The sequence below is a fragment of the Ambystoma mexicanum genome, chromosome 2p, assembly GCF_040938575.1.
Source record: "Ambystoma mexicanum isolate Mex_15411 chromosome 2p, UKY_AmexF1_1, whole genome shotgun sequence".
In the NCBI taxonomy this organism is placed as follows: domain Eukaryota; kingdom Metazoa; phylum Chordata; class Amphibia; order Caudata; family Ambystomatidae; genus Ambystoma; species Ambystoma mexicanum.
The window spans coordinates 444,976,116-444,993,122 of NC_090923.1; the positions used below are offsets into that span (position 1 = coordinate 444,976,116).

Below are 17,007 nucleotides of genomic sequence, written 5' to 3' on the forward strand. Positions count from 1 at the left end.
GCTGCCCCAAAATCTTTTCTGAAGCTCTGCCCTTTTGCAGTCCAGTGCGCCTAGCCCTAAAGGTAAACGTTTTTCCCTCCTGCTTTGTGTTGATCCACTGCTTGCGCTCCATGATCCACAGCACTTTTACAGCTCCAACCCTCTGTTGCAACTGCTTTGTTGCGCTGTTCTGGATCCGCCGCACATGAGTAACCACCAGTTCATTCACTAATCAACAAACTCTAATCTGCTATTTCACCAACTGGCATCCCTTGTACGCCTGATCTGCCCGGACCCGGTCCACACCATTGCCCTCTGGCCTGCACTGATCCTCATCTATACCAGACACTTGACTTTGATCTCCCTACAGTCTAAGACTAACGATGAATTCCTCATTCTTGACAATCTCCCAGGCTGTTCAGAATCCTGCTGCCCTTGCCTAATTGTTCACTTTCCATGTCTTCTGAAACTCCATATTGGTTGCTCTAATTTCTGCTGCACATGTTTAATTGCTCGCATTTTCCCTTACTTTTGAATTTCAAATCTGGGTTTTCTTACATCTGCTGCCTTGCTCATTTGTTGATATTTTGATATTTGTTGATATTTCTCTGCCTTGATGTTTATGCTGCGCCCCAGCGAAGGTTTTTCCATCCGTATGCCCTCACTCACCTCTGACCTTATATCACAACTTTCCACCTGTGGTACGCAACTTTGCTGCTTCTTGCCTCACTGCCTCCATCTCCGCACTCGCCTGAAAAATATCCGAAACTTCATACCGATCGATACCCATCCTTGACTCGGACTCTGGCCGCCTCGCCGATATGTATCTCATTGCCTTTGTACTGACAATGCAGTATTTCCCTCGCATGATCGTCACTGGGAATGCCGTTCTCTTCCCCTGCCTCTGCCCGTCAGCAACCTTTGTGCCACTGCCGACGATGCCAAAGCCAGCAGTCGTTCCTGAGTTACTCTGTCATGACTTTTGCTCCTTGCCCTCACTTAATTCTGCCTTCTCTTTCGTGAACGTTACTTACTATCATTATCGCAACTATCATGCTGCGTTGCCAGCCCTCAACATTGTCATGGTTCGCTTTACTGCCACACTACCTGCACACTCTATTTGTTCTCTATGATTCTACTGTACTCCAATATTATTACACTGCTGCTGTCTGCATGCATTCTCTACTGTCATACTAGTCTTTCAATTTTAGCTGGCGCCATCCGACATGCTCTAATGTCATACCCCGCCTGCATGTAAGCCCCCCTTATGCTCTGTTACCCAACTACCTGTAATAAGGGGTGAGCCCGTTTAAGCAGGCAGCACATGCTCTGCATCTACTGTTTCAACCACTTGTACTCTGCCACGTCTCCTTATTAGGTCCCTGTTAAACAGAATTATATGCAGTAGCCTTTGCGAACACCACACACAATTAAGACTACAAGTGACAGTACAAATTCCCCTTTGGTACAAGCCTGTACTACACAATAAAAGTTGTAGCGATGGCTGAGCAGCTAGACTTATCTCAAGAGCAAGTGAGCAGTATCAATAGTTACACAAAGGACAACAATTACTATGATTCAAACAAACACTGACTCAAGGTTTCTGAGTAAAAGTATATACATTTATTTACACATCAGTTGTATAACATTTCACTAAAGTAAAGCAGTTTAAAAATCACACTCTTAATACACCACACCACTCCCAATAGATTCCAGACAAGTTAAGCTCACAAATGAAGTTGGAGCAAAATGGCACTCCAGAAATTTAAAAGGGAGGGAAAGACAAAGTTAGGCAGAAATTGAACAGCACCAACATGTAAGTAAGCAGGACAATCTAGAAAGAGGAACTACCGTGATGGAATCAAATCAAAAAGGCTTAGGGCCAAAGTCAATAGGACAAGTCTTTTGCTCAAGATCACACAGCTCAGGGAAGTTCGCGGTTAAGTCTATGCCAAGAGTTGGTCGGCAGAAAAGTTAGTCTAAAGAGTGGAGAAGGACAAGCCCTCTGACTGGAGAAAGATTTCAAACACTTTCACGCGGCTGAACGAAACAAACAACCGGATTTGCACAGTACCTTTAAATGGAGAAGAAGCTGTAGCTGAGGCACTTCCTGCAGGCTCACGGTTCCAGAAGCGACTGTCTGACTGACATGAAGTAGGAAGACTGGAGGGTCCTGCACTGCCCAGGGAAGAAACCAGCAGCAGAGCAAAGCAACAATTAAAAGGTGCGCTCCTTTTAAACCCAACCAGGGTCCGACCTTCCAGGCTATCCGGCCCCAACCAGGGTGCGACCTTCCAGGCTATCCGGCCCACTGTAGCTCTGTACAGCGAATTCGACCAGAGGAGGGAGTCCTGGCTTGCAGTTTGGGCAAACTGGTTGGTCCCACCAGCTCAGGGGAAGGATCTTCTCTGTCGTTGGGAGTTCGAGGATTCGGACCTGCAGCAGGGCTTCACCAGGCGTTTCCGTCGTGGTAGGGGTCCTCTTCCGTCAGCTCCTCATCGGTTCTTTCGGTCCAGTGGCGACTGCCTTTCCAGACCCAGAGACCAGCTTTTTATGCAGTTTTCCCCCATTCGCACAGCCTGGCTGTCAATCACAGCAGGGTGGCTGTTCCGCTGGGACAGTAACCACAGCCAATCAGTTCAGAGTGTGACATGGGTCTCCAAGGAGACCCTGTGCAGGGAGTCCTCAACCCCTCCCTCACATCTTGTGCCCCCCCAGACATACAGGCGCCTAAGGAGAGCTTCTGCGTAGAAGCCTGCGAAAAGACAGTGAACAAAGGAACCAAACCTGGTTTGGCGCGCAGAGTAAAACACGAGAAAGACATTTTCAAAAAGAAATGGTGAATAAACTCAGCCGGAACCGAAATAAAACACATATGGTCTAGCGGGTTTAAGTTCGAGGCTACCAAGATAGCCTAAAACAATACCAAGGTTATTTAAGATAAACGAGGTAGGAAAAATAGGGTAGTTACCACTGCCACCAGCCAAGTCTTGATGAAAAGGGAGTGAAACAATGCTCCAAGATAAACAGACAAAAAAGGATAACTGTTAACCCTTTCAGGTACTCTATGTAAGATAGGGTGTACTGGGTCTGTGGTTTTACAGAGGCTAATAAAGTTAATGGCAACTTTATATGTTCTGGGAGACAGTAGTCAGTCCCAGAAAATGGAGTCTGAGCTGGGAAGTCTAAAAGACAACCCTGTGTTACTGCACTGAAGGTGCTGTGTAACACACAGTAAAAAGATGATGCCTGTGGAGTAGATGAGGCTCCACAGTCTATGAACACAAAAATGTTGAACACACACAGCAAAACACATGTAAGAGTGGGAAAAAAGGCTCACACTTACCAGGTGAAAAAAAGTAATCCTAGAAATCCAGCAAAGCTGCTGATGGACTCAGTAGGTAAGGGAAATGAGCAATTCTGGAGAATTCTCCCTAACAGTCCCTATTATGTACTATGATGTAGTTCCCCGCAACAAAAGGCGAGCTTTCCCAAGTATGTATTCTATGCACCTATTATGTCCCTCCTATGTACTATGATGTAGTTCCCCGCAACAAGAGGTGAGCTTTCCCCAAGTATGTATTCTTCCTGTACTATCTGTACCCCTGAATTGTAATTATTGTAACTCGTTCCGCTGCCAGCACTTATTGTAACCATATTCTTAAGTTAAGCGCCTAGATGCCCCTGGGCTTTGTGCGCTATATAATTTATCAAAACAAATACATTTGAATTTCAAATCTGGGTGTTTTTACATCTGCTGCCCCTGCTGAAATGCTGATATTTCCCTGTACTTTTTAAATTTAATTTCAAATCTGGGGTTCTTAAATCTGCTGCCTTTGTTTAAACTCTGCTCAAGGAATTCATCTGTGCCTGTTTGGCTGCTAGGCCGCCGGTTGAGTTATGTTGTGCGTAGTGCAGTTCTCTGCCTCTCTTGCCCTGGGTATCCTTCTTCCTCTGGGTATCCTTCTTCCCCCACCACCTATGGTGCGCTTTCCATCTCCCCTTTCTACTCAAATTGCTACACTATTACCTATGCTCCCTCTCAAAGCCTGGAAGGAAACCGTTTAAGTAGTGTCTCCTGGTCTCTAACCCAGGCCTGCCAATTGCCGACGCCTATGTTGATGCTTCTTTCAGCCAGATTATTACTAACATTCTCTTTGTCGTTCCCTCTCCAGACTTATGGACTCCCCATATAGTCTCTGTCCTCTCCCCTTTCTATTCTTCTGACATTAATGGTGGAACCAAATGGTAAGTGCTCTTGGCACACTTCTCATTTTCCAGGTGCATCATAAATGTCTACCCGAATGGCACTTTCATGGCCTAGGGCTCTCAACCCAACCTCCTCCTTCTTGACAGGCATCTTCTGTCTCTCATTAACTTCCTCCCTTCTCCTGCCACTCCTCCGGCTGCCACACTTCTGGCCTCTTTGCCCCCACCGACGGGTGTACCTCGCCCCTCTACCCAGCTTCCGAAGACCGATAAAACTGGCAACCGGCTTCACTTAGCTTCCCTACATTCTCTTTCTGCTGTCAAAATCTCCTCTGACATCTGTCACCTCCTTGAAGACTTTGACCTAGACATCCTCGCTCTCACTGAGATGTGGTTCAATGCCAGTTCTGTCACTGCTTTTGACACTCTCCTTCATGAGGGCTACAAGATCCTATCCAAGCCCAGGTCTAACATGTGTTGATGAAGGGTGGCCCTTGTCAACCCAGAACGCGACCCTGCTTCCATCATACCCACTCAATCCTATTCCTCCTTTGAATGTCTTGTCTGCAAGCTTTGCATCTCTCCCACCCTCTCACTCGCGCACGCTACCATCTACAGGCCTTCTGGCCTGACTCCCCCTTCCTTTCAGAGTGGGCTGACCTTGCCTCCTCTCTGCTGACCTCTTCCTCAAAGCTTCTCCTCCTTGGAGACTTCAATATCCATCTGGATTCTCCCGATGCGGCCACTCTACACTTTTGCAACCTCTGCGACTCTTTCTCTCTCTCTCTCTCTCTCTCACCATCCTTCCCTCTAGCTCAAGCCACTCAGCCAGGCACGCTCTGGATGTGCCATCACAGCTGATATCTCCCCTCTCTCTAACCCTCTCCCTACTTCTCTTTCCTGGTCTGACTATTCTCTCCTCTCCTCTCCATCTGGAGCTCCTAGGTTCCACGGTTAAGCCTCATCCCACACTGCCAGTCTCCTTCTCCGTCATTCGGCCGATGAAGCGAGTGTCATTAGCTGCTTTTGCCGTTTCCTTCACCCCCGCTCTTACTTTTCACTCTCACATGGACTCTGCTCTTGCTAACCTTCACCTCTCCATCTCAACACTCTTGACATCCTTGCCCATGCCATGAGGATCCATATGAAGGCTGCTTCTGAGTGCAATAGTTGGAATGATTCAGACTTCGCCTCTTTGAAACGCAAATGCAAAGTTACGGAATAGAAGTGGCTAGCTTCTAGCACATCCCCTGACAAACCGGCTGGTCGCCTACTCCAAAGGCAATACAGACTCGCTATCCACTGCAAGAAACAATCCCATAGTCAATCCCGCATCTATGGGGCCACAAACAACACGGCTGAACTTTTGAAAATATGCAAGGAACTTGCCAATCCTACTGCAGTCTCTACTTCCCCTATTCCCTTTCAGGCCCTCTGCACGGCGCCAGCCAGCCATTTCACAACCAAAACTTAGGACATCCTGCACTCTCTCTTCTCTATGCCCCTCCCTTCCCTGCATGCCTGCCTTCAGACCACCTCCTGCCCTCACCTCCCCTTCTCCCTAGTCTCCTCCTTCTTACCCGTAGCACCAGATGAGGTCACCAAGACAGTCTGCTCTATGAAAGTCTCTTCTAAACAGATGCTTTCCTGCTCCTCTAGAACTATCAAAGACAACATTGCCTCTCTTGCTCCCTTCTTGACTTTCCTGAGTTCTGTAATCAGTCATTTGCCACTGGCTCCTTCCCTTCATCCCTCAAGCACTCCTTGTGCACCCCCTCCTAAAAAAAGCTGTCTGTGGACCCTTCCTGTCCAGCTATCGCCCTATCTTCACGTTCCCCTTCTTGGGCAAACTACTGAAGATGTTGGTCATCTCTCAACAAATCCATCACACTGAATCTGTTGGCTACCTTCATGACTACCAGTCTGGCTTAAGAGCAGCCAGAGGCACGGAAACTGCTCTCATGGAACACCCGTGATGACTTGCTCTCAAATTCCGACTCCAAATCTCCTTTCGCCGTTATTCTCCTCGATCTGTCCTCTGCCTTTGACACAATCAATCATTTCATCCTCATAAATTGGCTCTGTGATACCCCGGGCAACAGGGACCGGCCACTGGATTGGTTAACCTCTTTCCTCTCGTACCGGCCTTCCCAAGTTCAACTGGACCCCTTTCTCTCCTCTACCGCCCTCGCGACTTGTGGCGTTCCTCAGGGCTCTATCCTCTCGCCATGGCTTTTCAACATTTACCTTGCCCCTCATGCCCACTTGATCTCCAACTTTTCTCATTTCCAGTGCTATGCTGATGACACACAGCTCTCCCTTAAGCTTTCCTCCCCTTCCTCCTCTCCTTCCTCTCTCATTCCCCAATGTCTGACTGCTATTCAGGCATGGTGTGCTTCTAATGATCTCGGCCTTAACGCAAGTAAGACTGAGATCCTTCTCATTGGGACTCCTACTTCCCCCTTCCCTCCCTCCTCAACTCTGGCTGCCCACTTGGGCCCCCTTCCCCTCACCCTCACTTGAGGCTAAAAACTTGGGTGTCATCTTCGACCCCTCTCTCCCCTTCTAACCTCATATCGCTGACCTTGCCAAGAAGGCCCACTTGTGGCTTCCCCTCCTCATAGGCATTCTCCCTTTCCTCACCTTCCCCCAGAAACTCAACGTCTTCAGAGCTCTGGTTCTCTCAAGGCTTGATTACTGCAACAGCCTCTTCCTTAACCTGTCTCTATCTCCTCACTCCGCCCTCTTCAACTAATCTGGAATACGACTGCAAGACTTATCCTTGGCCTAAAGCCCAGGCACTGCATCTCTCCAGCCCTAAAATCTCTCCACTGGGTCCCGGTGGTTGCAAGGATCAAATTCAAGACACTATGCATCATTCACAAGGCTTTCCGGGGCCGGGGACCTCGCTACATTCAACTCTCTCCCTCTAAATACCTCTTGGCTAGGGTAATTTGGTCCTCTAGCTCCAACTCTCTGCAGATCAGACATTTCACCAAGCAGAGAGTGGGGGGTAGATCTCAATCTTCGCCAGGAGACTCCCTCTGCAATGGCCTCCCTGCCCCTCTCTGACTTTAGCCGGACCTCCTAAAATTCCGGAAGCTTCTCAAGACCTTTCTTTTCTCCTTCCTTCTCCCTGTCCCCTGCTAGTCTCCTCCTGTTGCTATGACTGGATGCCTGTGTCCCTTTTGCGTCTCTCCGGGGTCAGGCCCTCCTTCATCCATTCTTCCCCTCTCATCCCTTCCTTCCAGCACTTGCCCTTGGGCACCCTTCCCTGACTAGCCTTCCTAGGCTGCTCCTCCCCCGCCTCACCTTCATCCCGAACCCCTTGCTCTCCCTGACACTGTCCTCCTCCACACCCGTTAGCACTTGCCCACCCCCTTGCGCTCCCTCCCTCCCTCCAGCACTTCTCCCTCCCTCTCCTCCTCCCCCTGCACTTCTTGATACTGCACTTGCACAATCCGAATGTCACATGGCTTAGTAGGACCGTTATTGTTGTTTCTCCTCTGTCTCCCCCCCCCTCTGTTTTTGTCTTGTGGCACCTAGAAACACTTTATGCTGTATAGGTGCCATGCAAATGCTCAATAAAAAGATAAATAAAAGAGTAGTGGTAGTAGGTAGGATCGAACAGTGGAGGGAAGTAGCAAGGAACGAGAGGCAAAAGGACCACCAGAGAGACAGAGGAAGTGGGGGGGGGGGGCGAGAGAAAGAAGATATGGTGGGTGGAGTAGGAGGGATGAGAGTAGGAGTAAGAAGAGAAGAAGCAGGTGTGTAGCAGAGAGTTCCAGGGAAAGGAATATCAGGTAATTGGAGAAACACTGATGGAGAATACAGGCATGCCTGAAAAGCACAATTTCTTAAATAATTTCTGCAGGGAAATTATCTCACAAAAAGATAATTTCTTAAATAGTAGGATTACAGATTTCTAGCACCAGTCCGGTTTCGAGAGACGCCCAGGTTAAGGTGGAACTGCCACTTCCTAGGTTAGAGAGAGCAACAACCATTAGGCCCATTGCTGAATTGAACATAAGTACCCTTGAACTAGCTCTGTGTGTTGGTGTGTTCTTGAGACCATCTGTGACAGTACCAATTACAAACATTACAGTCCCTACGAAGACTGGCAATCTGTTGCTCCACAGGCAGCTAAGCAATCCTAAGTAACATAACTAGTGCTCTCCCTTTTCCCACCATACTGATGTGAATCAAAATGAGAAGAACTTTCTTTATAAACAAAGCTGAACAGATATGCATCCCACTCAGCATCACAACATATCACATAATAGAAGTTCAAATCGGGGAAAAACAGCATTGAAAAAAACATGTCAACAATTGTGAAACATTTCCAAAAAGCATAAGTGTTATGATTGTAAAGATGTTGATCAAATCATAATGGAAAGTAAGCCATTCTCACTTTTATTTTATTGAATCCACTATAATGCTGTAGTAACATATCAAAATAGTGACCATGGGTGACATTGTGACTCATGACTCTATAACCATAAATGACATGAATGAAATTAATTAGAACAGAAATCCAAACAGATTAAAGTAAAGAGTAAATGTGTTGATTATTCGCCATTACCTTCAACTATATTTTATAACTATCAGAGCAGGAAAAGATCATGCAGAATAAATACTGTAGGACTTACAGCTCAAAAACAACAGCCCAGTCTGGTAGAAACAGTAAGTGGGTGAGTCCAGCTCCATGCATTCCAATGAATATATCAGAGTTATGTGTCACCCTCAGCTGGTCTATGAATCCAAGCTGCCTGTAAACCATACATGCGGAAAAAATGAATGCATTATGTGTTAATACACCCTTTGAGTTTAGTAGTTGATTAAGAGATTAAAGCAAGAATACAGTCGACAAATTAAAATAAGAAATGTAGGAAACAAATGTCACTTGCTTGTAAATTGTGGTCCTCCGGTGTGGCTATCATTTCATAGATCCAGAGTGAATTTAACCATCTCATTTTTACCATCCTCACTTTTGTAGCCCTTTAACCTGTTCATGACTTTTGCTTCTCAGGCACAGGCTATTCTGCACTAAAGTTATTTTGGCTTACCTTTGTTACAAGGATTTCACATGGTAAACTGTGGATGATACTGTGGATGATATCAACGCTGGATAACAGTTGACACAAAATAACGACTGCTCTGTAGGAGTGCACAGATGAGTAGTTTTTTCTAAAATACTACTTAGCCAACACTACTAATAAACCAGCAGTGATTTGAATCATAAAGGAGAATTGGGCAGAACAGTAATGGTATGCCCCTTTTTCCAAAGATGGATAGGGTTGAGGGGAGTTGAAGTCCACAACAAGTGGATAGCCAAATGTTGCAGACCTCTGCCTTACATAGCAATTTTGCCAGAGCGGATTGGCCCACTTCAATCCTTCTGCAAGGTGCCAATCAGGGCTGCTATGACATAAGTCTTTTCCTGCTGATGTCAGACCCAGAGTGCTTTGTCTGCAGGAAGTGGGGAGAGGGTACAGGATGTAGGGGTGACCTACGAATTCTCAAGATGGTGGAACACCACTCCTGCTTGTAATTTCTCTACTGAGAAACCCTCCTTCTCCTGATCTTCCTCTATGCATTAAATCAAACATACTGAAGTAATTATCCTCATGGTGTGACCTTCCTCTTGTGCGTGCAGAGTTCCCTTTGAAGCAGTGACTCCCACCTAGTCCCCTGTTCTCTTGGGAAGGTGGCCCAGCAGAGAACAAAGGGCATTATCTAGCCCTACTTTTTATGGTGGGTCGACACCAGCCACAGCCATCAATACACACATCTGACAGTTTGCAAGTGTCACTGAAAAGATGGTTGAATAAAATACATCAAATCTGTTTTGTCAATAACTATCTTCTTAAAGGCCACTATACCAAACCAAAAAGAGATTTACATGCATTTATTAATCTAATGGCCGCCAGGCTTTGGGGATAAACAGTAAACAATTGAAAAAAACTCTTATTTACTTTGGAATAGATTGCTATTTTTATTCCAGAAAAAAGCCAATGTGAAATTTAAAATAACTTTGGTTCTAGAAATGCCAGTAAAGAATAATTTGCAGGGAACCTTTCCAAAGTAGTTCTAATGTCTCTTCCAATTTCTACACTGCTACCCTTTTTGTAGCAGATTTGGTCATCATAATCGTGTACACAATTCGTAGTGAACAAATCGGCTAGGGCACTTTCTAAAAGTGAAGCCCAATTACTGCCAACATGCTGCTGGCATGCAAATTACGGATGTCCAGAACTATACAGGGGGGCGCGATACATGGATGTTGGCAAGTTCAATTATACACCAAATGGCCGGCAGGCCGATCTGGGTACAAACCTCCCCAACGGCAGTTTTTAAAACACAGAGCGCTGTCTAAAAGTGAGACTAGTTACCAGATCTGGTTTCCATGTTTCATGGCAGAATCCATTTACGCCTAAAATGTAAAACATTTGGGAGATTCCCCTTAGCAGATAGAAATCTGTGATAACCGCCTTGACAACTTATTTTGCTCTAGAATTAAATACAACAGATTCACATGATTTTTCATAGGGTTTTACACAGACCAGGTTGCAACCGTGCGCCTTTTATGCAATGCTGTGTTATCTATGAATGTTGCTGTGGCCACTTTGCCCTTGGGTGAATGTACTGCAACCATGTCAGGGCTCATTAGATGGGAACTTAGCAGGATAGCAACAGAGCGATGTACACAAGGCCAGAAGTGATAAGGTGAAATAATCATATGTGCGGGTTGGGGAGTCGGCATGGAAGGCTGAAGTGGGGGTTTGCACATGCAGTGGTAATATACCGGCAGGCGAATGTTGAAGGATGATCACGTTGCATGAGAAGGTCTTGGAAGTGATGATGTTTAATTTCTTTTAGAAAGTGCTGTAAAGACTGGTAGCTCATCTGATGTGGGTTAGGAGAAGCTGTGCCACAGTCTTAGTGGGTATATGGAGAATGGAGAACTAGTATTTTACTTTTTGTGATTTAAGGTATTGAAACCTCATGGCTTTCAGTTTTGCATTAGTCTCTCGAGTCTGTGAATTTGTCAGCCAGGTTGGCATTGTGGTGATTTATGCGCTCTTAAAGTTAAAGGAAGCCAAGCTGGTTCTCTCGGGGGTGGGGAGTCATAGAATTATATGTAGACGGGGGCGGTGGAACAGACATATCCCTCTCACATTGCCTTGTGAAGGAAATACAATATCATTTATTACCCATCCCAATTTTCTGATCTCAGTGTGATGAATCCTACGGACTCCTCACTAATTCCCTGCCTAGAGTCTCCTCCTGGGTGGCCAGGGAAAGGCAGACGCTTTCGGATCCAGACCTTGGGGGTGGTGTTCTGCAGGAGGATCACCTCAGGGGAATGAGAGGAATCTGTGGGATGAGCAGTATTTATCCTCCTTTAGGGAAGAGGGCTCTGCAATGCCAAAGTATACAATGGCGTGCTGCAATAACCATCTTGCTGCTCCACAAGATACACCTATAAATAGGGGTGAAAACAATCAAACTCTTAGGCCTTGGGAGAAATAAAAATCCTTCTAAATGTCTGGAGACTTGTAAAGCTAAAGACCTCTCTGACGCCCAAAGGTACAACAAAATAAAGTCTAGAAATAATAACGGCTTAAATGAATTGCCTTTCATTGTCAATCAAGTCTAGTGACTAATACTTATGAAATTCCTTAAAGTATAACGCCACCCAGGAATCCTAGGTTGCTGTAGGGGGGTGAGAGAAAATAACCAAAAAGGGGGAACATTTTGGGTTCTTTCAACAAATGGCAATAAAATTATGTACATAGAAGCCTGTGGTTTTTTCCTTGTAAGAGCTAGGAACAAATGGTTTGCTGTGCTAAATTCCCCAATTTCCTGGCTTTCAAGAACAGGTTGAGTAGAAACGAAAATAAATTATTTTGATGTGGTTATCAAGCGTTTTGTGAGTGGTAGGCGATTATGGACATTTTTGCCAATTGGACATGCGTGGACGGAATGGAAACAAAGGGTAGGAAAGCCGAATTGGAGGACAGAAAGGCATGCATTTCTGAAAAGTAGACAAAATTCCAAGTTTAGGAAGGGGTGATTTGCGCAGGTCAGGCAGCAACTAGGTAGGGGAAAATTCCATAGTTTGGGGAAAAAACGGGAAAATGACTGAAAGGTATGTGGTGGACATGGTTGGCTTGGTACGGCAATGGCTTCTATGAATTTTGAGAAAAAGAATGCTCCGCTACATTCCCCCGACTCTTGCAGTTAGGAAATCACACATTTTTTATAGTATTTCACAAAACAAGCAATACCACAAGCCAAAAACTGAGCCATGGTACACAGGAGTTTTATGCTTACAGCCTGAACAGACGTACTTAGCATGTGTAAATCAGGAAAACCAATGTGGTGAGGAACGGCAAGCAAACATTTTTTGAAAGAGCACAGGCAGACCTTTTCAAGGGTAGGTGACTTGTGCAGGTTACAAAAGTGTATGGTGCTTAAAGCAGTGACTAAATGTAGGGCACATTTGGGAAATTAAAGGGTTGTGTGACAAAGGGCACCAGCAAATGGGTCGAAACGTTATGAAAGCCCCTCAAACACAACAAATGTCATACCTTCCCACGTTCCCACAGGTGTCCCGATCAAAACGGTACCTCAGATGTGTGGGGGCACCTACCTGGGCGCCAAGGTGAAAGCCGAAAACGCGACTAACCCAAAGTTTTTTCCGCCAGCTGAATTTCAGGATTTTTGCAGAAGCGCACACCACACAGATATGGGACTAGGGTGTCCAAGCCACCAAGGAAAGCAGGGAACCCCATGCATTTTGAAAAGAGGATGCCAGTCGGAATCCGCAGAGGTCTGACCTGCGCAAATCGGGCCAGAATTTATTACCCAGAAAACCCAGCAAAGTCCAAAATGTGTCCAAAAAACCCCAATTTCCGCACATTTCACTCGGCTCACCCATCGAAACACACCGCCAGGAACATATGGCCTACCTTCCCGCGTTCCCACAGGTATCCCAACGAAAAACCGGTACCTCACATGTGTGGGTGCACCTACCTGGGCGCCAAGGGGAAAGCCTGCAACGCGGCTAACCCCAAGTCTTTTCCGACAGCTGAATTTCAGGATTTTTTCAGAAGCGCACACCATACAGATATGGCCCAAATCTGCCCCCAGGGAGGGCTGCACGACATGGCCCCCACTCCATTTTGGGTGGGGGCAGAGGGCCACCACCCCTTCCCATTACAACATTTCCTGGAGCTTTGGGGTGCCCCACAGCTCCCCCCTAAAATGCTGTCTACCATTTTCACTTTTTTGATTTGTTTACCCAACTCCCCTTGGCGCAGTTGGGCACAATAGTGTGCCATTCAGCCCCCAGGGTGCCCTAAACCTACTGTCCCACCCATTGGGGGGCCTGTCCGACATTTTGTGGTGGCCCTCTCCCCCTCGCCCCAAATGGGTGGGGGGGGGGGCACCTCATGCAGGCCTCCCTGGGCCTCCTACGAACGGCTGCGTGAGGTACACCCCCCCTCCATTTGGGGTGGGGTGGAGAGGGCCACCAAGAAATGTGGACAGGCCCCCCAGTGGGTGGGGGCAGTAAGGTTTGGGCACCCCGGGCACAGATTGGCACACCAATGTGCCCATCTGCGCCAAGGGAAGTTTAGTAAACAAAGAAAAAAATGAAAATGGTAAACTACACTTTAGGGTAGGCTGAGGGGCACCCTAAACCTCCGGGGAATTTTCCAATGTAAAGGGGTGTGACCCTCTCCCGCCCCACACCAAATGAAAGGGGGGCCATATCAGTCAGCCCTCCCTAGGGTCAGATGCCCCTTCCTAGGAGCAGATAACTGCCCCCAGGGAGGGGTGCATACCATGGCCGGTAGTCCATTTTGGGTGGGGGGGAGGGACACCCCCTTTCCATAAAAACAATTCCCTGTTGGTCTAGTGGAGGGGGCAGGGAACCCCCCCCCAACACAATCCATTTCTTTCCCTTATTTCTTTTTACTAAGGCCCATTCCCTAGTGGCAGATGGGGGCAGATGGGCACCCATCTAGCCACACGGAAGACGGGAGTCTCCACCCTACTGACCAGCGGATCTACACAATTGATAGACCGCTTCTGTGGTCTTCTGGAATCACATTTACTGTCTACATCCTGACGCAATAAGGCGCCCCCCTCCTGTGGACCTATTCTACACACAGGCCAGCGACTGGTATAACCTCCATGCAGACGGTGTACATAGACACACAGATGACTTGTGCCAACGTGCCTCAAGATTACGATTACATAGGATTCTTCACGCATAAGAATTGATCCGTCCTGATGAATGCCTACTAAACCACAGCTTCTCAGGTTTAGCTCAACAGCCGAAACACTGTTGTGTTGGCCTGTTTTTTGTTGTCTTTGAACTTTTAGTATATCACATATATGTGCATTTGACCTGGCAATCACACCATTCACCTCCCATGTTATCCCCACTAGGACACATAGAGAATGTAACTGCATAATTTTTAAATTCCAAATATTGCGAATTTGGACACTGTTATTCATGTACTACACCATATATGTTTTTATGTATCATGTTGAATATCCTATGTTTCAATACTCGTGTGTATTATAACACCGGCTGCATACATATTAAATAAGAATTGCAGTACTATTCGATTGAATCAAATTTGATTTTATTGAAATTCAGGAGTGAGAGTGTTAAAGCTCCAGTTGGACTCACATGTACTTGCTCATTTGTGTTTTTATGTTTCCCCCTTGATCCTATCTCTTTGAAAACTATGAAAAACATTATCCCTCTGACTGCACTCTGATTGCAGTGTGGGTTACGCAGGCGGTTAACTACTCCTGCAGCTCTTAATTATTCCTGCTCACCTAAAACACGCTTTGGTGATGTCTCTTCTTAAAAAACCCTCACTGGATTCTTCTCTGTTTTCTAATTTTAGCCCAATGTCTTTACTGCCTTTCAATATGAAAGTACTCATTTACTCGTTTTGTGCCTTCTTGGCTCTTTTCTCGAGAGCTCTGGGTTCTTTGATGCTTTCCAGTCAGGCTTCCATCCTGGCCGGGTTACGCAAAGCGTTTTAGTTTCCATTGTTGATTATCTCTGATCAGGATGTGGTGGGTGCACGGATACTTTTAGATTTTATGACTGCTTTCGACACTGTCGATCACTCCATCCTAATTGCTCGATTGACAGAGGCCGGAGTGTCCGGCCAGGTGTTGGCCTGGTTGGAATAGTTTCTTACTGGACTCTTTCCTGCAGTGTTCCTCAGGGCTTTGCCCTGTCCCCCTACACTTTTTAACGTGTACATTCAGCCTTTGGCCAAACTCATCCATACCCACGGCCTCCAGTGCTACACATATGTGGATGATACGCAGATTATTGCTCAAATTGACCTACACCAACTGGAGGCTGCGTCGCAGCTGCAGGGATGCTTGGAGGCGGTGGGAAGGTGGATGAGTGATAATTGGCTTAGGCTGAATGGGGACAAGATGGAAGTCTTGGTGATGGGTCCCCTTCAGCTGCCGCTCTGTGGACTTCCGATTTCTGGCCTGTCTCTCTTGGCTCTCTCCCCCCTCCTGTTTTAGTGGTGAGGGAACTTGGTGTCAAACTATCTGCTTCACTTTCTTTGGAAGCATAGGTATCAGCTGTCTACCAGGCTGGGCATTTCAAACTAAAAATTCTACAGAAAGTCCTTCCTTTTATTCCCTGTCATCGTCATGCTCCGGTGGTCGCTTCCCTCATTCTGAGTGGAGCAGACTACTGTAACTCACTTTATTTGGCTCAACCTTTATATCTTATCGGACGACTATATGGTGCTCCAGTACTCTGCAGCACTTGTGGTATCTCTGGTCCCTTTTTCCTCAGTCTCCTGTGCATCGCCAGCTGCACTGGCTCCCCATTGTAAAATGAGTGCAGTTTAAATCCCTTTATTTAGTTCATAGGACGTTTTATGGTTAGGGGGCCGGGCACTTGTAACATAAGTTCAGCCATATGTCCCTAGTCGTTCCCAAGACTATGCAGTTATCGCAGTTGCCAGGATCCGGCTTTCCGGTCTTGGTGGTCGTGCATTTTCTGTCGCGGCCCACAGACTCTGGATTTTGATTACTCGTGAGCTGCGGGCAAGTGAGAATCACCTTGCTTTTCGGCAAGCTGTAAAGACCTTTCTCTTTTTATTAGAGGCGGTTGGCTCTTCTGCTTTACTGATTATAGCACCGAGTTGCCTTTATATGCACTCTATAAATATTAAATCAAATACCAAAGAGGGAACAGACAATCTTGTTGTCAATGTTTTTTAGACTAAGGCGGGGCACTAACCAGGAATCGGGAGACAAGGGAAACATAACCCCTATGGAGCGGAATCAACATTTTGGACCATACCTTGGACATGACAGAAAGGACTGTCCTAGATAAAGGACTTGGATTCATCCCTACTAATACACATAGCCCTTTCAACTTTAGAAATGAGTTCCATGGGTTTATGAGGAAGACTAGACTACAACTACCTTTAGAGAATAATTCTTTTAATGGAAGTGACAATGTCACATAGTAAGACTACGTTTCACATTTGAGCCCCAACTAGATCCCTGCAGTCAGTGGTCTTTGAAAATCCGGTGAAAATGTAGAAAAGTTGGACAGCAGGACATCTTATAATATGACATGCCCATGAAGGGAGGAACTTAATTGTGCAACTATGAGGACATAATAAATAGAAGGCAGATAAAGGGAGTGCAATCATTATTAAGGATCATAATAAATACATCACTGAATGTCAGAGACTACTTATAGGTCCTACTAGCTATGTGCCTTTATCCTCGGAGACCACACAG

The 17,007-nt window shown here is 46.3% G+C and overlaps 1 protein-coding gene across 3 annotated transcripts in view; it reads right to left on the reverse strand.

Moving 5' to 3' along the window:
* The window catches only part of EOGT (EGF domain specific O-linked N-acetylglucosamine transferase), a 728,283-nt gene that overhangs the window by 70,962 nt on the left and 640,314 nt on the right, over positions 1-17,007 (reverse strand). For 2 of the 3 annotated variants that reach the window (XM_069643797.1, XM_069643799.1), the window contains one exon: positions 8,838-8,957. The exons of the other annotated variant lie outside the window; for it this stretch is intronic. In XM_069643797.1, the coding sequence (XP_069499898.1) occupies positions 8,838-8,957 (120 nt within the window). The remainder of the gene's footprint in view (positions 1-8,837; positions 8,958-17,007) is intronic. 3 annotated transcript variants of the gene reach the window in all.